This window comes from Manacus vitellinus, unplaced genomic scaffold (assembly GCF_001715985.3).
Source record: "Manacus vitellinus isolate BGI_N305 unplaced genomic scaffold, ASM171598v3 scaffold_59_pilon, whole genome shotgun sequence".
NCBI lineage: Eukaryota > Metazoa > Chordata > Aves > Passeriformes > Pipridae > Manacus > Manacus vitellinus.
This window is the reverse complement of record NW_021940681.1, coordinates 1,550,702-1,574,417: the sequence shown is the minus strand read 5'-3', so window position 1 is coordinate 1,574,417 and position 23,716 is coordinate 1,550,702. Positions and strand designations below refer to the sequence as shown.

At 41.1% G+C, this 23,716-nt stretch overlaps 1 protein-coding gene across 3 annotated transcripts in view; it reads right to left on the bottom strand.

Annotated features, from left to right (window-relative positions):
- Positions 1–23,710, bottom strand: part of SLC1A2 (solute carrier family 1 member 2) — an 88,653-nt gene extending 64,943 nt beyond the window's left edge. The window contains exon 1 of one of the 3 annotated variants that reach the window (XM_018082025.2): positions 23,574–23,710. In XM_018082025.2, the coding sequence (XP_017937514.1) occupies positions 23,574–23,590 (17 nt within the window). In that variant the 5' untranslated portion in view covers positions 23,591–23,710. Of the gene's footprint in view, positions 1–17,294; positions 17,314–21,386; positions 21,408–23,573 lie in introns of those variants that run through there. The other 2 variants (XM_018082026.2, XM_018082028.2) reach the window with 2 other exon arrangements.
- Positions 23,711–23,716: the final 6 nt, after the last annotated feature.

Below are 23,716 nucleotides of genomic sequence, written 5' to 3'. Positions count from 1 at the left end.
GCAGGCTACAAGGAGAAGGACTATTTTCTTTTCTACTAAAAGATGGCTTTTGGACAGTGGTGCATATGGTGGAGATAAGCATGCACTCTCCTTCCTACTGTGTATGGTGAGTATGTCCAGAAAGAGTGTGGTAGAAGGTCCCAAGACCTCAGGGGACAACAGGATCCCACTGGAGAAAAAAACAGGAGGGCTAGATATTTTTTAATTTCCAACAGGGTATTTTGACCTTTCTTCTCTAAAATAAAACTCTAAATATGATATCTAGTAGGCCATCTGGGCACTTCCTGGGCAATTCAGGTGGGTGTGCCTTGTGATATGTTAGTCGTTTGTCCGGTCTGCTCATTAAAATTTTAAGGAATTAATCCTTCCCTGTTTCCCCTGAGAATCTCCAAAACTGTCTAATGAATCCTGTCATTACTACATAAATACATGCATACATTTGGATTTTTTTCAGTAAATTCAAGCCCATTTTTCCCTTGGTTTTTTCCCCCATCTGAATATTCCTAATTATATCACACGAGGACCAAGCAAATTAATTTCCTTCCTTTCTTGATGGTAAAAATATGTGTCTCAACCTGCAGCACTACATCTCAGCTCAGAGCCCAGCAGAAGAATGTCCTTAGATAAGCACAGGTAACTTACGTAAAACATTAAAATCATTATTTCTCCTTCCAAAGGCAATAACAGCAAAGGCTAGCTCTGCTTCTCCCTCTAATTTTGTCAGGCTAGTATAGAAAACTTACTTCTAACAAAAACCTGACAAAGAGTAGGAGTCTGTGCTTTGAACTACAAGTTTTTCCAAGAAGCCTGCTGTGCTGCCACTCATTTGAGGTCAGCTGGTTGGCCTGATCTGCTCCCAGCTTTGCTGAACAGCTGAGGTTTCCCATTCCCTCTGAAATGGGATCACACATTTACCTCTATAAAGTTGCAGTGAAGCATGATCTGGCTTGAACAGTTGGCAAGAAAGCTGCCTACTCTTCAGTTTATTGCTTTTCCTAGAAATGATCAATGCCACCTGCCAGGTGTCTCAGCAACGCAAGGCATCCTACACTACAGATTTCTTGGTTTTATCTTTTTTCCAAAGGACTCATTAAGGGCTTGTGATGGACAGCCAAGCAGATACAGCTCTTGTCTGTTTGGCTGATGAGGTTATAGTATCTGTCCTAGACCATCAGCTTTGGATTTCAAATCCTGCATGTAAAACCTGTCTTTGGTCTCATTCCTGCATATCAAAGCCTAGCTGGAGTGTCAAGAGAGGACAAGAAGAGCTGTGGAAAAATCTGCACTAATAAAGATCCCAACAATAACGATCAGCCTACAGTCATGTCTGTGTATACCAGACATCCCAAAGGGAAAAGTTGGGGCCAGAAGAGGAAGACTTTGATTAAGCTGCAGAGCCCTACAGCAAGCTCTGGAATGGACCCAAAGACACAAGTCCCTGCTCACAGGGCATAGGAGGGGAGCTACACACAGCACCCTACCTGAGCTACCCACCGGGGAAAGAAAGATCTCTCTACAGCCAGGAGCAGCAGCCTAGAGAAAGACCCAAACACAACCCTTTCAGATCTAACGTGAAAATGCACCTATATAGCACAGACCATTTGAGAAGCATATTAGTCCGAGGTGGGAAAAATATATTATGTGATTGACAGGTACTCAATTATCTACTTGTTTCAACAAATAAATTTAGGATCACATTCCCAGTATTTTTAAGCACAACTACATCTAGTGAATTTTCTTCTTGGCATACGTGTTAAATATCTGTATTTTCCTAGAGCATATTCACAGACCATGAATAGTAGAGGTTAATACCTACGTGTTTCTTAAATCACATTTTAAAGACTTTCTGCCATTTTTGTAAACAATATTCAACACTACCAGAAATTTAATTCTTACCTGCGAGCCACCAATCAAATCCCTTAGTGAGTAAAGACTAAGAATAAAGACAAATCTGAATAACTAAAAAAACCTGATGGTACATACATGAGAAAAATCGATAAGCATGATCACATCTACAGGTAGTCTTAAAGCAGTAAAGTCCTACAACAGAAGTTACTAAGAGCCTTTTGAAAAAGCAAGCATTGTGTCAACAAGTTTTGTAAGCTTTAAAGTAGTTGTCTGACCCTCTAGAGAACAGTTGTTCTCTCTGCCGATACCAGAAGTATACCTTGATCTTGATATTAAAGATGGAAAATATTCTGCCCTCAAATCATGCCACTGGCATGTTTCATTTCCAAGCGAATTGTCCTCTTATCTTCATGATGATTTTCATACTAAACCCTAACAAGAATTTCCAGGAAATTTTATAAAAGAAAATGTTTGAAGTATGTTTGGGGGAGGGTGGATCTGAGCAAGTAAAATCCGTTATGAAAATTCTCAATAAATAGTACAAAATCAGAATTTCAGAGCTCATCAGCTTAGCTTTTATTTCCTTTGAAAATTAGACCACCACAGTCTTTTCCTACATATGTATTGGTCAAAAAATCCACCTAGATTCTAATTTAAAATAGTAATTTTTTAAATGTCAGAAGGCATCTTCTATACAAAATTTAAAACAAGTGAGTTCTGCATTGGAACTTTGAAGCTCAGCGGAAGAAATTCCCTTTTAAACATAACCCATTCTGTCTGTTAATAGTTAGATAAACTGCTAGAGCTGCTTAAAGCTTAAGAGTAGAAAACAATGCTCCAAGAAAAACACATAAAGAAAAATAGCTTACATACTGTACTGTGAAATCCCAGTGCTACAAAAGTCTTGCACTATTTTCTCATTAAAACACATGACACCACAGTGCACAGCGATCAGGAATAGGATTTTGCATTTTCTGCTGCTGAAAACCATTAATAATTTACTGACAGCATTAGGTTGCCATAGTAATGTCTGGGATCTCTATTCATAAAAACATATTTGGGCTGCTTTGAACATGAACAGTCTATGTCTTGACAAAGGTAGGTAGATGTGCTACAGCTGAGGTTGCCCCATAAAACACACAGCCTGCAACTGCCTGAATGATGGATTTTCTATATAAATTTCAGGCAAGCAGAAGGTCAGATCTCTGCTGACATAAACTGACAGAACTGCACTGAAGTCAGTAGAGCGATGACCAGTGAACACAAGCAGATAATACATCTCACTGTCTGCAAAGTCACCCGGCTAAGAGAAAGCAACAATAAATACTCCTTGTTTCCATTTCCTGTCTCACTGCACTTCCTGGAAAAGAGTTGTTGGGTTTTATGTTCACATTATAATAGGATCTATTTCTCCTAATGGAGCACCAGTTGCATATGAGCATACATGCACTCACACAACCACCTCCAGTGTGAAGACAGAACTACTTCAGCCTGTGTCCTTTGTCCAGAAAGGTCTGTGTCACATTTTTGCACAGCTCCTGCAGTTCCCTGGAGCACGAAAGCAAGTCAAGACGAATGGTGACAGATACACAGTTTGCTCTGTGGTGCTGACCATGATTTCAAAAGGGGGGTCTTGTAGGTTAGGTCATTTTTATAAGCTTGGAGTAATTATTATTATTAACAATACATAATTCACTACTGCACGAGTCGCGCACATGTACTCAGCCTTGCTTCTCTAATAGGGCCACTCCTTTATGGTGGACAGAGCAACAGCACACTGTAATATCATAAGGGTTTTTATTTTGGGAGAGGCAGAGTTAATTTTACATAGTGGAGGGTGTTGGTGTTGCAATTGAGTGGAACTGGATGCCTAAGGGAGGGGAGTTGGGATCATCCTTGGACCCAGTCCAGGCTGGCTCAGCTGTGAACAAAATGCCCAACCATTAACAGCAGTTTTGTGATAAATGTAAAAAGACTGATTTCAGTTCCTAGGGAGCAGTCCCACAAACCACAAAAACATTACTTGTGGTAGACACAGCAGGGAAAATCCAAAGGATCCAGTCTGTTGGGACTGGATTCACTCCCTGCAAGAGGTAGGATGAGATTTTTCAAACTTACACAAATCAGATGTTTGTACATTTGGAGGCCTCTCTGAAAGACTGTACTGAGGCAATATTGAGACCTTCCTACCCATGGACAAATGCTAACTTCAAATTCTTCTCAATTGCTCATTTAGCATCATTCATAAGCTCTGAATTCACTCTGACCTAGAGGTGACAGTGAGCATGCTAACATGAAGTGAAGCCATCAGGTTACTACAGTTCAGATTAAAATCTAAGGCTAGGAGAGAAACAAAACTCAGAGAAACTGCATATGACTAAGATCTAAAAGGGAAATGAAGATCAAAGAGAAGCTTGGCATGCGCATATTTGGGATGTGCTGTGAATAAGGTAGTAGGAAGAAGTGAGTAACAGGTAAAAGTAAATTCATAATCTCTGATGTTGCACTAGAATATGACTATCCACACTGAAAGTATTGTATCAAATGCCCTAAGAACGGTCTAATGGTCTAGACAGGATTTTAGTTTGGCAGGTTGGCCTTTGGGTTGAGATTCTTGTCTGAACACCTGACAGAGAACAGATCTCAGCTCTGCAACAATCATGTCCTTCCTATTCCACCATGCAAGGTGCTCTAGGGTCAGCCTGCAGAAGGGCTGCTGCACCACAACTGACTCTCAGGGCTCAAGCAGCATAAAACAGGCAGAAATAGACTCCCCCTGCTCAGGCTGACCAGAAGGGTTACTATAATATCAGACGCAGGCTAATTTGACAGACAAGGCACAGTAGCTCAGCTGCAGCACTGGACTAACGCAGCAGCACAACCCTCCTTGACTGGTGCTGCCCCACATCACTCCAGACCAGAGAATAGGCAGAGAAATCTCAGCACAGCAAGGGTTTGAAAGATCTGCACCTAGAGGCTAACTGTATAAAGAGGCAATAACAAAGTTTCAGCTCTCTAAATCCGTTTCTGACCAAGCCTAGCTCTCTCTGTACCTTAAGCACCTACCCCCACATCACAATCTGTGTTTTACCAGCATGTTACCCTAAATCCAGATACAGCAGCATTAAGCAAATAGGGAGAAGCAAAGACTGGTCTTTCTCCACTTAAAAAAATGTGATTAGCTGGGTTTGATGATATGAACCGCCAATCCCTTTCCATTCTTCTTTGGGGAGCAAATGAAAAAAATCACAGATATAAATTTCAAAATATGTCATTTTTTGTTTTATAAAGAAGATCTGAGTATTATTAATCTGTTTGTTTAATACAGTGAATCTTTGCTCTCCATCTGTTGGCAGAATTGAATTCCAGGTTTGTATTTTTCTAAGGCAGGAAAAAATGTCACTTCACAACTGCAACTTGGAAGGCATATTGTCAGTGTATTCCTAAATGGAGTTTCATTAGCCTATTTATGGTATTTAATAAAAAAAAAGTCCACTTACTAAATGCTAGCATTTTCCTCACAGCCTCATTAGGGAAGCATCTACTTGGCTTGTTTTGGTTTTCTTAAGTCATCTTTTTTTTAGTGTTAATTACACCCTCCCATACAGCCTTGTTGTGCCCTCGTGGTTATGTATTACAGTAAGGCAGCATTTACTGTATGGCAGGATTTACTGCTAACAAAATGCCCTGTGAAGGGAGATCTGAGAAAGCTAGCTTTTTAACCCCATTTCTGCATACCATATGTTACAGAGCTCTACATGTTTTGGTTTTTTTTTTTCTCCATAAGAGTCACAAGCAATTGTGCACTACTTGTTCTCACAAGTGTCCTGCTCCTTTCACACCCACAGCACAAGGGAACTGGGCAAAGTCTGCAACATGCAAAGGCCTGTGACTCTGACTTGGTATTTTTAAGACAAGTATGAGTCAAATTCATTTTGTGCATAACATCCAGTGGTTTTATTAGCTGCCAGGCTCAAACTTGCAGAGTATCTCTTGTACACTGCTAGCTGGTAGTCAGAAACAAGCAGAGTCAAAATCAATTCTTTAACCCCATCTCCTGGTCTCATCTGGGCAGTCCTGTTTAGAATCCAGCCAAAGAAAACAAAGCTGCTGAAACTCACAGTAAATTGAAAGTTGTGATGGGGGGGCAGAAAAGCTTTTACAATTCTGAAGGCTTGTCTGTACTATTAATCCATTGAGGTGCAGGCAAAGGTACCATACTGGGTCTACACTTTCAAGGTATAGTTAGATACTTTCCCTTTCCTTTGAGGTAATCATATCTGTGTGAGGATTTAGTGCAGGGTAGCTAGTAGCTTGTGTACAGCCCATCAGCCAAACAGCATGCTTCACAGCAGGCAAGCCCATACATTTCCAGACAGAGTGCCAGCATGTTTGTGAGCAGCTGTGAAGGACTTCTAAAGAAAGGCTTTCAGATAACAGGTAATCCAGAAAAGCATTAGAATTTACACGACACATATCACGTATTCCATGAAAGTCTGGGCTTGAGCAAAAAGACCAGCCTGTTCCACTGACACTGCTTTCTTCCTGCCAGCCACACTGGCAGCAGTCTCACTGAAGGAAGAGTAAACTTGAAATGAAATTTTCCACTATTATAACCAATGAGAAGTGATTGCCAGAACATGGGCAAATAATCAGAACAGTCTGTACTGGCAAACTCAAACAGCCTACGCAAAGCTGGCCAAGAAAGATGCAATTAAATGTGCACCACCTTCCCTGCATTCCTTTGTAATTAACTTTTATTCATTCTTGCAATGAGTAAAGATTTAAAATGTAACAAACAGGCAGAATACCTACCTTTCACCTATTAAAAGAAGTATTTGTTTAGAATGCACTTTTTTCCTCACTTCCTTTTCAATTAAAACCTGACATTTGTAACATGGATTAGTTCTAGCAACTATCAAGTCTGATTCTAGTTCATGTGACCAACTATTGCCAATAGTCCGAAGAAAAAATATGACACAGAGGTTTATAGTGTAAACAGAAGAGACCAGGTAGCCAAAACTGTTAAATCCTATTATAGTTTTTGTCACTACTTGATCCATTCAAAATATTGAGAGCGAAAAATTTTCAGGTCTAAGGCATGCTAGAATGTCTGGGCAAACTTGTGGGACGCTGCACGTGAACACTGATGTCTACATGAGCGTGGATATTTGCACTCACAGTTACTGAGAATGCACCCTCACACAAGAGTCTGTTTACTGAGTCTGCCAGGAACCATCGAGGTACAGTGCATGTAGAGTCTTTCTATCCACACAGGCACTAAATAAGCCGTAGGAAACTTCCACTCTGTATGTGGATTGAGTGAATAGGAAAAAAAAGAAACTAAACATAACAAAAGTGTTATGGACAAATAATAACACGATGGTGAAATTTAACTTATCATTTTTCATTTTTGCACAGGAACACTCATAATAAATAATCCCACTGGCCTGGAAGAAGGCATTTTAAACAAAACTTATAAAATATGAGATCTTCATGTAGAATGTATGCCTGCGCATTGATTCAAAACCTACTGAAATGTATTTGAGTGGTGTCATTGATATGGAATCCACAGATAAAGTCAGAGACTTCTAACCATTGTTACCAATGTTGAACAGTAAGACAAAGGTGGTCTCTCTCCCTGGCGGGGGAGTCACTGATTGTTACCCTTGCTGAGCTGTGAGTGGGCTTTTTTATATGAAATCAGATTCAGCGTTGTCCACAAAACAGATAAGTTAACTCGACATATTTTCTTTTACAGTGGGTATTTACTGCAATTTTTCTAGTTGTCCATCGTAGGCCTTGAAAAAAACAAATATGAATCACTACGTCAAGTTAATGCTCATGGTTTGAAAACACTAACAGTGGAACAACTTGTCAGGGATGACTGTTAGCTACGCTAAAGGATTTTAGAAGCGGACAAGATTTAAGGCTAAAATCTGGAGTCTTTTCTGTTTCACATACATAATGTGAGTATTTCAAAAGGAATTAAGAGTGGACAGAAGGATATTCACCCAAGAAGATACTGAAAGATACAGATACAGCTTAGCCAACTCCTATACCATCTTCTCCAGAAGCTCTGGACAAAGGAAATGTTGAGGAGGAAATACAATATAAGGATGCAGTACACTCACTAACCAGTCTAGATTATTGTAAAGGCTTGAAAATTACAGCACCTGCTAGAATATTCTAATTTAAACTGGGAGGGGACTGTGAAGATCACTTCCAGAGACCAAATATTTCTTTTACACTGAACTTGGGACATGGTGAACAAAATTTCTCAATAAAACTTTAAGAAATTAAGAAATGGTTTGAGGTCAGTAATACCTAAACACACCAAATGATAGCTATGCCCTCTTCACTTTAATGTAAATTTTGCAGTGTATTAAATGGGACAATTTTCAACTATGTCATGTTTGTCAGTTGTGTCCTACAGACACCTGACAATTTAGTAGCAGATTACCCCTTACATAATAATAGTGACTGCATGTTTGAACGTGTTTCCTTTAGTATGTGTCTGTATGTAAAAACATCTCCCATGTCTCAGCAGATGTGTAAGCATCTTCTTTAAACAAGGAAGACCATTCGCAATAATTGTTTATGGCCAATTTCAAGAAAACACACTGTTCTGTTCTTTTACACTTTGTCAGGTAACAAATATTTTTCTAGGGTGTTATCATGCTTAATCAACTCCTACAATAACTTTTCTGTTTCCTGCTACTCTGTCCTGCTAGGCAGAATCTGAAGTTATGTCACGAGCATGAGCTACGAGGAAGAAACTACATGTTGAAACATGACATATTATTCCAGGAAACTGGTAAAGACACAGTCAGATTCAGATAGGTTTCGACTTTCCTGTTCCTGAGTACTTTTTTGCAATAGCCAGCAAAACAGACAGTGATGGAAGATTTGCAAAATGCAATAAGCTGGTTGTCTGCCAATAAAGATCTTTCCATTCCAGATTTTGATGTACATCTGGCACTAGAGTACTTCCCATCACTGGAAAATGTCCTCTCTATTCTTCAGGTATGTACTTTTGATGTCTAAAAGCCTATGCTTACAAATCAGCCACTGTTAATAAACACATCAGTTCACAACAGTGCTTAGAAACAGCACTGAGAAAGGCAGCCTGCCTCTAAAAATAAATTGCATTTGTCAGGGTTTGGGATATTTTAAGATTCAGTTTGAAAAAAAAAACCTGAGAGAAAGCAAAAGGAGAACCTAAGCTTTCCCAAATAGTTCAACAAATCTGAAGACAACATGGTATTTTCACAAGAGGAGGGAAGCCACTGCAGGTGCACACAAAGAAGCAAGCTGAGCCCCTCATGTGGCCCCTCTGCTCTAGTCAAGCAGCAAAAGTGTAACCAACATCACCTGGGATGAAAAATACGGGAGACAGATAGTTTTGCATTATTTGACTGGCCATGGTGACAGAACACTTTTCTTATCCACAGCCGTGTGACACAGAGCAAACTTCACAGATTAACTTTCCACCTATAAAGACAAGAGTACATTACTTCTCATAAACTGTCACTGATTTCTTTGTTTACACAGGAAGAGAAATTAGGAGACATTAGTCTTCCTGCACATAACATTTTAGCCCCAAAGAAGCACACCTTAGGTATTCTGGTATACAGGATTACTAATAGACTGGAAAAATAACAGCTCAATGTAGCTACTCTTGCTGCATCATGGATGAGAAGATATGCTGACAAAACTATCATCTTTCTTGATGGCAGAGGGAGTATAAATAGAAGGTAACTGGCTGGAAGTTAAAATCCTCCTTCTCTTTACTTTCTCTCCTCCTTGGAAATACAAAGCAACAGAATATGTCAGCTCCTGTGATGTCCTTATGTGGTGTCCAAAATTATGGAAATACTTCACTTGGAGGATGATGTATAGTCACTGCATAACCCAGGGTAATTACCAGGCATTAACACACAGGTACAAGATGGTAATTAATATATGTCCCCCTCTTCAGTTCTCAGCCTTGAGGCCAAGTCTGACCTCCAGGCACCAACTGCTGTTTCTGCAGTTGGATGTCCCTGTTCAACCCATGTCCTGCTGTGCCAGGTTCCTTTCATCAGCTATGAGCAGTTTCCAAGTGACCGTGTTCAATGTTCCCTTTGCAGAAATAAAGTCAGTGGCTTTAATGTGAGAGCTATAGCCTTTTCTTCTCATCATCTCCAGCACTCAGCAGACTATGGCTGTCAGGAGTAGCCTAGCAATCTCAGATGTGCTGACTACTTAAATCCTCCTATACTTTCACAAGGAGGAGGGATATGATGGCTGTTACACTGAGTCAGGTATCACAGTGATTTTGTACCTTCAATGCACAGCCTGAATAGAAAATATTATGAACTGTTACCACCCAGTGGAATTAAACTGTCACTTAACATTTTTTCAAGTTCATTGTATCAATCCTACACTGTCATTTCATCAATTCGTCAAGAAGTCTGAGCAATGAACAAGTTTCATATGCAGGTTGAGCAGCATGACATACAGTAGAAAATCACTTATCAAAGCAAATGGCAAACCTAGACTGAGTGATCCAGACACAGGAGAAAATTTCACAAATGAAATACTATTATCTTCATGTTTTTATTGTTAAGGGCTACATATGCTGGCTCCACAGGATATTTTGGGAGCACGTTTAAAACAGACAGGAATAAAGACAGGCATTCAAGCCTTTCTAAGACTACATCTTTACTACTCCCTCAAGAGAGAAAAACGCATTAATTTCTCCTGTTTTGGACAATACATATAGATTAACAAACCATTTATATTTTGAATTATATGTAGGTTAGCGAATAAATAACACCTACAAATTAAGCTGGTTTTGGACTCCACCTTACTCCTACCATCACCAGGGACCCTAAATCAAAGTGCCATAATAACTGATGGTGTCTTTTTTTACCTAGAAAAATGCAGCACACAAAGAGGTTCTGGTAATAAACACTGACACACCTTCACTGCAGCAGCTTGCTGGAGCTCTGTAAGAGAGTATAAGTTGTCCAAAGCAGATAACTACCTGTCTTTCTCCAATAAATGTATGTAAGAGTTAATGCATAGCTAGGCTGTGATCCTTGGCCCAGGCTTTTGGACAGCACAGTGACAAAAAGCAATATCTCAAGTGGATTGATCTCCTAAGATGCAGAGGCTTACAAAACTGAAGTACCTAAACTCAGCAGCATACCTCATTTGTGAAAAGGCAAAATAACAACTGTTTAAGAGAACTTGGTAACACAATACCTCTGCCTGAGCCAGGAAGCTGTCGAGAATCCATGTGGCCAGAATGGGATTCCTTCAGTGTGAATCTAGCTACATATATTCTTATATTATGTTTCACAAAATCCTTAACTGCTCCTGATAGTAACACCTCATTGTTAAATATTTTTGAGGACAAAAAGAAGTGCATTGGCAAAAATAAATATGATAAATACCAACCAACATACTGGGATTTTACCCTTTGCACTATGAGTTTGTGTCTATTGCCAGGCTACCTAAAAAAAATGGGGCTTACACAACCACACTTTCCTTGTGGGTTTTATCTGTTTCCTGCTGCCCAGTAAGTCTTTCTACCAATTCACTGATTTCAAGTCAGACACAGTTAGGGGATCAACACCCAAAAGACATTGAAGCCTCAGTTACTGAGTGAGAGTGAAGACCCCTTAGACCTCCCTGAGAGAGGCTGCAGTGGGAGTTCAAGCTTTATTTGGTTTGCAAGGGTGCCACCGTGTGACACAAAACCGTTCCCAGAAAAAGGAGACAGGAATGTCCTCCTCAAGGCACTCCAGCAACTCGAAGAGATCGATTGCTACGAAGGCCTTCTGCCTTTAACTTTGAGCCCACTACCATATCTTTCAGAAGACCCTCTCCAGGTTCCCCTTGGAAAGTGTTGTTGGGAACTCCCTTCAGCAGACCAGCAGGGAACATACACCTGCAAATGGGACGGGAAAGAAAGCAAGAAGAAGGGCAACAGCTAATCCTGGAAGCAGGCAGCCTCCTACTGAGTGCTTTGGTATTAAGCGCGACAGGTTTTGTATGCCTTTGCCCTACATAGCTGTGAAGATCCCTCTGGCACTTCTATGTCAATAGGAATAGTATTTCCTGGCAGTTTCCAGCATGGGACATTGTAATCTGCCTGTTCTGTCCTCCTAAAATGTCAGGTGGAGGATTCTGATCTGTTTTTCACTTCCTGACCTAAATTGCTGTGATATAAATAGCAGCCAGGTGTTAATTAATTCCCATACGCATGCCTGTATGTGGATGACGTTTTTATATACATGTGCGCTTTTATGGACAAGTCTTTTCTCAGTTACTATAGGAAAAGTAGGTCTTACACAGATAAGGACCAGATGCTTAATTAATGAGATAGCTTTCTGCCTCAAAGGAAGTGTACTAAACCATACACACTGGGGATGCTGCTTCTGCCACTGTATGAGGCCAAGAACCCCCTGCACGTTTGGCATGAATTCGCAGCAGAAGCCTCCACATTCTGTGTAATTGGAACCCGTGCTTTACCTCCAGCCAGGCTTTGCCCCACTCCGTGCTCCTTGCGGTGAGTAGGCCAAGTATTGTTCACTAGCAACTTAGGCAAGTGACTCAACAGGCCATGGCAGCACCTCAGCTTGTGGACACAAAAGGAGCCGTGCTGCCAGCACGCACATGAGTAGCCAGAGGATGACAAGAGCCACAAGATGACAAGAGCCTGCCAGGAACCTGCCCAGTGGGGAGCACTTACCTGAGGCATATCGGTAACCAACTGAGGGTAAACTTATATTAGCAATTTAGTCCAAAGTGAGCTTCTGGAGTGAACCTCCTGAAGATGCCCACCTGCTGTGCTCTGGTTCACACTGCGGAGCTGTGTTGGGGCAGATGCACTGAATTACTTTTAGATTAAGCTACACCATGAAATGCACTAGAGGAGTGTGGTGGGTTGACCTCGGCTGGACACCAGGTGCCCACCCAGCCGCTGTATCACTCCCCTTCCCAGCTGTACAGGGGACAGAGTAAGGTAGAAAAACAACTCAGGGGTTGGGATAAGGCAATTTATTTAAAGCAAAAAGCAAAGCGGAAGCTTGCACGCACAAAAGCAAAGTGAAGTGAAAGATATCAGGGTTTATTCTCTACTTCCCACCAGCAGGGATGGTCAGCCACTTCCAAGAAGCAGGGCTTCAGTACACATAACAGTTCCTCAGCAGGCAGCCATTGGAGACAATTAATGCCTGCCCTCCTGATCCTTGCCTTAGCTTTTATGTCTGAGCTGACGTCACATGGAATGGAATATCCCTGTGGTCAGTTTGGGTCAGCTGCACTACTTGGGTCCCCTCCCTGCATCTTGCCCTCGATTGAGGAAGGAATGTTATAGTGTTGGTGCTGTGCTCAGCAGCAGCCAAAACACCAGTGTGTTATAAACACCCTTCTAGCTGCCAATGCAAAGCACGGCACTGTGAGGGGGGCTGTGGGGAAATGAACTCCAGCTCAGCCAGATCTAATACAAGGAGCAAACCTAAGGCTCTTCACATAGTAACCACCATAGTGTGGACTTATCAGGACCAAGCATTTCTTTTGGGCTGGACTATTATTCATGTATACGTAGCCTGAAGCCAATCTCATGAAAAATCAGTAACATGGATGTGTACATTACAGGATGGTGTGCCAGCAGAACATGGCATCGCAGCCATATCCAAGAACTAGGATATGAAGATACTGCATGGAGATGGCTGTATACTATGTATTTGTGGTGCACAGAATCTCAGAACAGTTAAAGTTGGAAGGGACCTCTGAAGAGTCTCTAGTCCACTCTCATATTCCCAGACACATGTTACCTATGTGTTGGCATTTTTTTAATTAAGGAAACCATGGCCCTAGACAGTTAGAGGTTTGTAAAACCCACAAATGCTGGCCCTCATTTTCATACTCAGAAATAACACTGATATTTTTTCCTTGGACTGAGAAACAGGCTTTCAGACTCTGTATGGGTTGAACCTGGTATATAAAGGGTATCGGTGTCTGCCTCTGTGCTAGCCTGGCACATCCATACTAGTGCTCTTCTGCACCCGAGATAACTAGCTGGAATAAGAGGCAGTCATCAGCTTGGATACAATGCTGGGCTAACTCAGTTACACCACCTTCAGAAGCTAAACTAGTCCCTGGTCATATTGCTCCTCCAGATTGGAAACATGTACCACAAGTGTTAGTCAACCCCTCTAAGAGGGTGCTGCATGAGACACACTTGTCCAAATGAGTAGGAATGAACAGGTTTGCTCACAGCACCTGCCAAACAGCCTTTGTGAATGATGTGCAGTGTGTCAGAAGCTTACAAGTGCACGTGACTTGTTTACTGTTTAATCTCTGTCATTGTCCCTGCAAGAGAGCAAATCTCCAAGATCCAACCTTAATTCAGCTGCTGGGTAAATGACAGTACAGAAAATACAATGAACAGTTGGAAAGGCAAACACCAGGGGTTCCTGCCTCGGGGGAGATGAAGTCCACCATCTGGAAACCACATGGTATGGCTTGAGGAGGCCACAAGTAAACCAGAAGTGGAATCACTCCCAGTTGTGAGGTATAACTTTGGCAGCAGGACTAAGTGAAACTAACTTGATTCACACAGAAGTGTAAATTAGCAGGTGATGTAACTCCTCTTTGACCTATTTACCTGTCTTCCCTGGGACAAATGTAAAGAAATAAATTAATGTATTTACACTTTTGACAAGTATCAGTTTGAATGCAGGTTTTACTTTTAATCTTCTAAGTGTTCTAGTACCAAACTGACCATCTTCTCACTCACACAGATTTTACACTTTGATACATTACTGATTATTCTCAAGATGCCAAAGAGATGATTGATTAAATCTAAATTTGCCCCAAAGTACCTGCTTCAGAGGTCCTGTCCATTATCTTCTTATTACAGATGCAGTTCATAATGAGCTATGACAGAATAAGAAAAAGCTCAATTCATGGATGAGCCTCAAGGACCCTGAATTTGGTAGCGGCAGTTGCATGATGGTCCTTGAACAGAGTCAGGTAAGCAGGCCCTAAGCCTAGATATGGTTACCAGTATTAAAAACCAACACTGAAAAACTGCAGTTGTGAAAATCAACACCACAAAATATACCAACATGCTGTGAGATTGACAGAAAAAAAGGCTCAAAACTTCTTGGAAGTTTTGGAAGCAACACCAGTGAACCAGCTGAAGACAGAATCAGAAATGCATTTGTATGCAGCCAGGGAAGAACATTTTACTCCAAACTAAACAGAGCAGTACTGAAGCACAGACTCTTGGCATAACCTCATCTCAACTGGCTGTTTTCACAGAGACCCTAAATGAATCACCAGTGCCAAGGGACAAGGCAAGAGAATTATTATTAAAAAAGGCAAAACAGAAGCCACAAAGGACTGAAAAGAAAAGATGGACAACGGAGATGACACTTTGAGTATACTGACATTTGGGCCCCTCACTGCAACAAAAATGGTGAGGCAACAGAGCATGTCCAAAGAAGGCCAACAGAGCTGGTAAAGGGGCTGGAACACAAGTTTTGTGAGGAGCAGCTGAGGGAAATGAGATTGTTTAGCCTGGAGAAAAGGAGGCGGGGGGGAAGAGGGGGGTGGTGTGCTTTATTGCTCTCTACAACTCCCTAAAAGGAGGCTGTAGACAGGTGGGGGTCACTCTCTTCTCCTAAGTAGCAAGTGATAGGAGAAGAGGAAGTGGCCTCAAGTTCCTCAGGGGAGGCTTAGATTGGATATTAGGAAAAATTTCTTCATAGAAAGGGTTGTTAAGCATTGGAACAGGATGCCCAGTGAAGTGGTTGGGTCATCATCTCTGGAGGTACTTAAAAGATGTGTAGATGTGGCACTTAGGGACCTGGTTTAGGGGTGGACTTGGCAGTGGCAGGTTTATGTCTGCACTCAATGATCTCAAAGGTGATCATGAGATTCAATAAGTTCAAGTGCAAGGTGCTGCCCCTGGGTCAGGGCAATCCCAGACATGAGTATGGACTGGGAGAAGAACTTGAGAGCAGGTGTGCCAAGAAGGACTTGGGAATTCTGGTGGATGAAAAGCTGGATATGAGGCAACACTGGGTGCTTGCAGCCCAAAAATCCATCCTGAGCTGCATCAAAAGACGTGGCCAGCAGGTCAAGGGAGGTGATTCTCCCCCTCAACTCTGCTCTCCTGATAATCCACGTGGAGTACTCTGTTCAACTGTGGAGTCCTCTGCATAGGAAAGGCACAGAGTTAGAGTAAGCCCACAAAAATCATGAGAGTTGGAGCACCTTTCCTATGTGGAAAGGCTGAGAGAACTGGGGATGTTCAGCCCGCACATGTTCTCCTGTTTCCAGGGAGACCTTATTGCAGCCTCTTAGTATTTAAAGTGGGCTTCCAAGAAAGATGGGGACAGACTTTTTAGCAGGGTCTGTTGTGACAGGACAAGGGATAATGCATTTAAACTGAAAGAGGGTAGATTTAGACTAAATACAAGAAAGAAGTTTCTTACAATGAGGGTGGTAAAACACAGGAACAGGTTGTCTCGGGACATGGTGGACGCCCCTTTCCCAGAAACAGTCAAGGTCAGGTTGGACTCCGCTCTGAGCAACCTGATCTAGCTGAAGATGGTCCCACTTATTGCAGGGGATTTGGACCAGATGAATTTTAAAGGTTCCTTCCAAACCAAACTCGTATTTGATTCTATGGTTCTCGATAAATTTAAATGCTTACAGGAATAGCCCAGAGTTTAACTCATGTTGATAAAAAGTAAAAAAAGCCACAGAGCTGAGAGCAGCCTGATTTTTAACTTGGTGTTTTTATTTTTAAAAAGCCAGGAAACTGATCAGTTGCAGTCACACTAAAAAAAGATATGTTTTGAGTTTGTCAGCAAAATAAAAAAAAAATTTAAAAAAAGCAAAACACAAAAAAGACAAATATTGCTTTAGTCTACGCAAAACGTTTCCGTAATACATAGCAAAATCTTTTCCTCCGTATTGGAGGCCTCACCATTTTAGTCTTCTAAATTGAAGCTGAAACTAAGCATTTGTTTTTGAAAACTAAAAATTAAATGTTCTTAATTTTTAAAATCTCATTCTATCATATTTTACTTAAAATTCTTCAATTAATGTGATTTCCAGACACATCAGTGAACCTGAAGTACTGCATTTTTTTTATTTCCATGCTGTTCTCCTAAAGATGCCTGCAAGTAGCCTTCTTTTATGCCTTGGTTCTTTTATGTTCTTCCTTGTGAGAATACCCAATTTGGAATTGCTTATGCAGGAACCAAATATGTTAAAGATAAAAGTTAGAAACTATGATGATCTTTGAACTTAGTCTGTTTTCTTTCCTAAGCACCAAAACATGTATTGTAGTTAATTGTCTTAAAACTTTTAAGCACACTGTCAGGCTTTAAATTAATACAGAAGTAGGATTAAATATATAAAAGCACACTTACTTTTATTGCTTGTTGCCTCTGGAAATAGCATTTTAAACTAATGAGCTCGAGGCTAAAATGGTGTGAACTACTGCACTGAGTTGGAGAGAGAGGAGTTTCATTAGCAGATGGACAATAACAGAGACGATGGATTTGACACACCCAGCCAACATTTTCAAGAACTCATACAATTAATTGTTCTAAATAGCAGGTATTGCAACACATTCTGCTGGGGAAAGGGATGTAAATCACACAGAAGATGAAAAGGTATTATATGAGAAGGTACTGCAGATGTAGGCCCCCTTGTTAGCACTGTGCCTTCACTCCACACCTCTCCCAAGCACACAGATTGCTTCTGTATGAAGCCAACTCTTTGCAGAGATAGCCTAATACTGCAGGCCAGTGTTAATGTGGGCTCTGCACCCTCCCGCTTACAGAGTCCCAGTGTTCCCACTTTCATCTACATGGAGAAAGAACACCCCATGCCAACCACACTGCCACACAGGTGAGAGGATAGAGCTTTAGCAACAGCCTTTTTTAAACAAAAAACTGAGACCCTTTAAACACAGAGTTATAGTTATTAGGGATCTTGGTTGGAACAGCCTGTAGATTGGGGAAAACAGGAAAATGAAGAAGAGAAAATTAAATGCAGTAATTTGCTAGTATAGCAATACAGTACCGCTTTGTATGCTGGGTTCTTAGGGCACTTGAACACATACATCTGCATGTATGTTCTTGTACATATCTGTTTATCTCACAGAAACCTATAGTAAGACAGTCTTTTGAAAATTTTAATCATTTTTTAGGGAAGCATGATCTCCCTTTAGGCTTTGTATATCTAATCCAATACTATAACATTCTTTTTCCAAAAAGTTCAGAATAAATAATTCCCTGTAGACCGTATAAGAAGTATAGTAATCCTTATGTGTCTATAAAAGGACTGAATATGTTCAAAAATGGAGCTATGTCTAGGTGAAAACTTCTTTTTGAAAGTGTACCTCATGGCCAGACTGAAGGCAGGGGCCATGAGAACTATCGTGTCATTAGGTTGGTTTTAAGGAACATGAGTTATCTCCTGAAAAGCCTAATTCTCTTTCATTGAAATTGATGCGAGATTTGCAATTGTCCACAGTGAAATGAGGTCAGAGCCACAGTTGATATGTCTAATTAACAGGCTACCTCCTCCCCATCTGTCCTGAAAAATGTCTAAGAGCATAGGGTAAAACATCTCTATCCTATGTTGGTGTTGGTCAAATCCTGCATAAAAATAACAGCAAGAGCACTTGTAAGATTTCATCCTTTGAACTATCTAAACATTTGTGCCAGAATAATTCATCAAGTTTCCATGTAGAGAAATTTTGTGGGTAAATTACAGAATAAGAACTCAGATGGCAAGAAATCTGTGGGTGTGGTTGTTGTATGTATTGTGTCAGATCCTGAAACCCCACTCCCCTATGTAGGCGCCTGAACCCTACAATGAAATGCAAAGTTAGTTTTTCTGACTCACTTAGGTGTGTCCTGTTGTCTCCAGGCTAGATGCATAATAAATGCTGGTAATCTCCCTTTCAGGCTTTGTCTTGACAATGCAGAAAATGGCTTATAACTCCTACTCCAAGATCTAAACCCACCACAGCTGCATAACTAAAAAAATAATCCTGTGTAGTAAAGTAATTCTTAAAGTTCAAATTTGTTAAAAAAATGTTGACAGCTTAACTTGTATTCACAGGGCCTGATGCCAGGTAAGTATTTATTATTTGTACCTCTTGTGTTAACTTATGTTGAATTGACTAATAACCATTTTTCTATATCTAATATAAAACCCATGTAAATTCCATACTATATGCTGTGGCTAATTTTAGAGAAACCGAACATGCTCCCTGATCTGGACCAAACTTTTATTGTTTGGTGATCCAGTAGCACAGACACAGTACTGATGATGCTGCAACTGTAGCTTCAGAGACAATGCAACTTGGGATGAAGATAGAGTATCTATAGAAATAGGATGTACGAACAAGCAAGTTTGGAGAGGAGGAATGGACCACAGATCAGGGGTTTTTGTTTCATTTTGGTTTTTTTCTTGTTAAGCGAGATATTGGTAAAGTCAAATACCAGAGCAGGGATCTCTGTAGTTTCCATGTGGTTTATCTACTACTCTGAACAGAATAGCAGCACTGCATTTGTGCCATTTCATGTTACAGAAACACCATTTATATTAAGTGTACATAAAACTGAGAAGCACTTAAAACTATTTCACTCGTCAAACCACAATGCTAAGCAATTACCCAGACTTCTGTCTATCAGACATAATAATGTTTCAGACTATTCCACTTCACGGGATTTATTCTGTAGCAGGGTGCCTCCACACACACACCCAGACTTGCCTGTTAACTGTGTACCACATATCCATACGGGCAAAATCTCTGGGCTTTCCACAGACCTTCCCTGGAGCCATTCTCTAGAACTGAGAGAAACGGAAATGGAAGAGCCCACATCAGTATTATTAAACTCTCCAAAATATGGTGATCATACCCAAACTGTTCACTGGGAACGCCCACTGGCCCACACTGACTCCCTAACTACACCTGTGGACTGGGAGAGGGGTGCCTGGCCAGACCATGGTGGGCTGCTCTGAGGCTGACCTGCACAAAGAGGGTTGAGCTCCAGGCTCAGACACCTCCTCTGTCTCTGTTTAATTTGCTACTACAGATGCGGTGATAGTGTCTCCTAGTGGCTGTATTCTTGAAGGAACAGACCCAAATCCAGACTTCACACCTGAAACTCCCACAAAATACAAACACATCTCTAGGTTTTCAGAGTATTTAAATCAGCATCACTCAAATAAGTAAAATACGTAACTTAAATACTCAAGGTTTAATATCTGAGTTATAAAGCTGATTTAACATCTAAACCCTATCTCTAGGTTACACTAATCTGTGACGTTTTTATTAAAAAAAAAAAAAAACAACAAAAAACAACAAAACAAATCAGTAGCAAGGTACTGCATTCTTTCCCTTTTGAACAGTAACACTGAAGTGAGAGATGAGAGCCATAATAAAACCACATGCAGCAAGGTGTTCAGGATCTTGCTCAAAGGTCTGAAGGCAGACATGGGCATCAATTGGATCAGAGTCAATCTCATTTAACCTTAAGGTTCTATCAAGACCCTGTAAAAGCAATGGAAATACTGAAATGTTCTGTTATGGTAAATCTCCATAGATCAACCTACTGCATAGCGTGCCCTATATCATATACCACAACCTGCAAATATAAACTAATGTTGTGGGATCTTTGAATCACAGTAAGCACTCATGAAAGGCAATGCCACTACAGGTAAGAAGGCCAGATCTCCCAGCAGCACCCTGCCTGCAGTCATGGCCAGCAGAGGACATTTAAACAGAGAACATAAACCCAAGAAACCCTTAACAGTATCAGTACTTGGTGCTAGCCCTTCCTCCTTGAACTAGCTATTTTCCATTTTCAGCATGCACTAAACACCAAAAATCCGCCTTAGTGATGAGATCTGTATCAGGGGATTTTGTGAAAGAACGACTTAACCATCAAGATAGAGACAGTGTATTCAACAGTCAGCCAAAACCTCACTAGCTGAAACTACAGTAAGACATTCAGGGGATGCATGGGTCTGATTTTGCCATGTTGTTGAACACTTCCTTTCTCCCTTTCTACCAGTTGAAGTTTCCCATTGTCCACCATCCTCCTGAAACAGAAATATTTATGCAGCAAAATTCCAAACATGGGTAAGTGTAACCTGACAAGACATTGAAAGAAAAGGAAATAACAACTGGAAAGGCGGAGACAAGGAAATCTTTCCTAGCAAAACCCAGCTTTAAGTGACCACTACTTCTTAACCATGGAATACAGAATTACCTTCCTCTGTGTAAGTATGCCTTTTGTTGTCCGTCAAGTATCCTGCCACGTCCCTGACATCCTCACTTTCGAGATTTTATGTAAGCTCCCCTGTTAGAGGAGAAATAACTCACTGCAAAAAATTACTGTGGTTGGAGTAGTTTTATCGCCACAAAATAAAGCATTTACATATTTCTCATGTTGACTAACATATGTAGCTGAACATCTCAAGAGCCAACAACACAATACCTTTGTCCCCACCTCCAGCAGGTCTTTCTCCAATGTATCTGTGTGTGCCTGAGATACACTGCTCTGCTTGCAGCAATGGGCACTCTCTGCTACCGCTCCCACATTGTGCCACTGCCGGTGGAAAGCCTTCTTGAACAAGGTCCAGTCAATGTTCACTTTCCCTGATGATCCTTATGATGCCTCAGTTTGCTGACCTTTACACCAGAGTGAAAGCTAATCTCTATCCTCAGCTTTTTACTTGAGGGGAGAGAAAGATGACAATTCGGTTTTGGAAGAGGTTCTCACTGGTAAAAAGGGATTGACAAGTGAAATGCTTCCCACTTGACTTGTTTTCCATACCTCCTTCAGCTATCACCAACCACTAGCTGAATCACATCAAATAACAGTTTCAGCTTGTCTTAATCCAGGTAAATTTCCTAAAAGGTTTTCTTTTCTCATCCTGACAATTTAGCTCTGTTCCGTAAGGAGAGCAAGACCATGCATCCACTGAAACCTTTTTGGTTTTGGCACTCTGATCTTTTTTAGCCCATGTGTTCATCCAACTTCTTTTAAAAGTACTTCTCTTTCTACACACATTTAAAAACTTCTTTCATCCAAAGTTGACACATTTCTCTACCACAGCCATCTCTTGTCATGTCTCCTTTTATCAAACCCTTGCAAAACAAATCCCACATTCTTCCACTGGTCCAAAACAAGCACAGACCTCTACAGCCACCTTATGTGGGAATACAAAGAGCAGGTGACTGCAGCACCCAGAGGAGAATGATAGTTGGAGTAATCCAAGGATACAGAAGGGACAGAGCTGCAACCCTATGGATGTAGGCTTGTTCTTCCATCTCTGAGCATCTTCCTCATGGCTCTGATCATTTGTTGACAGTATCTAATTAAGTGATTTCATTGTCAGAGGAAATGCTGTATAGGGCAGGTTAAATTACTGGGCTGCTACCAAAACAAAAACGTATACATTTAGTGCAGAAATTCCATGCAAAGGCAAGGTAATAGCAAATGGTAAGTTTATTACTTCTGTCACAGTCCTGTGAAAAGCCAGAAGAGCCTTACAGATTTGCACTTTGTCAGTCCTTTTTCTAAAGCAACCAAAACTAATACTTTCTAACATTCCACTCCTCCCAAGCCAACTGCTTGGGGGCCACTGCACAGAGAGTCAGTTCCTTCTTCTGACCAGGTAACGGGACACTTGTGTGCTCTCTCTCCCAGACACGTGTTGGGTTATTTAAATCAACTCAGCGAGTCTTTCAACCTGAGACACAAAGGCAATATAAACTGAGCTCCCTTTTGCACTCTGTCCTCAAAGAGTCCTATCCAGAGCAGATCATGCTGATACAACATGACAACATCCAGGGATAAAGAGGAGGCTCACACTAAACACAGTCTAATACTAGCTAGTGTTATAAGAGGGCAAGCAGAGATCAAAGAAACCTTTTCTTTTCTTTCCTACTACCAGTTACTCTATAAACTGAAGAAGCCCCCAACCCTATCAGAGAGCAATGAAGTGGCTGATTCTTGCAATCCTGGCATGGGTAGGGAGAACAGTTTCCTTCTGACAGACACTACCAGAGCTAAACTGTGTTAGCTTTTCTTTAAAGCTTCCTGTAGAACCCTTTGCCCTTCCCAGCATTTCTCTTGCTAGCACTGTAACGCATTTGGCACAGAACTACAAAATTGCACAACTCCTCAAGTGGAGAAGTTGGATTTGTTTGTTGCCTTTTTAAGGGAAGGCTAGGAGGACAGGTCCTTGATTCTTTTTGAAATAATAATTATTATTATTATTATTATTATTACTACTACTATTATTACTACTACTATTATTACTATTCTATTTAGGAAACAGATTCCCCCTCTCTCTTGAGTTAACCATTCACTTGGACTCTTCTTTCAGGCAGGTGGTTTAAGCTTGATCTGCCCTCCAGGGGTTAAATAAAGAAGTGATGGGAGGAAAACCAAGACCTTTTCAGTGGCTCATATTTGAAATTCTTTCTCCCCTCTTCCTCTTCTATATGTGGCTAGTCTGCTTCTCGTTTCCTCTCGCTTCCTAATTATTCTGTTAGGGAATGGCGAGGGGCAAGGATTAACAATGAAGCAGATGACAGGAAACTGTTACCAAAAGAACAATGCCGGGCATCTCCCCCATCCTCCCGTTCCTCCCACCCAAGAGACGGTCCCCCTCACCCTTCTGTCGATGCCATGGTTCCGAAAACCCCCCTGTCTTCTCAAGAGTCCAAGGGATTAATTTGGACAGCAGGGCGCGACGGAGGTTGGCTCTTTGGTATAACCCTCGCTCACGTCTGGGAAGGAGCACGCAATTCCTTGTA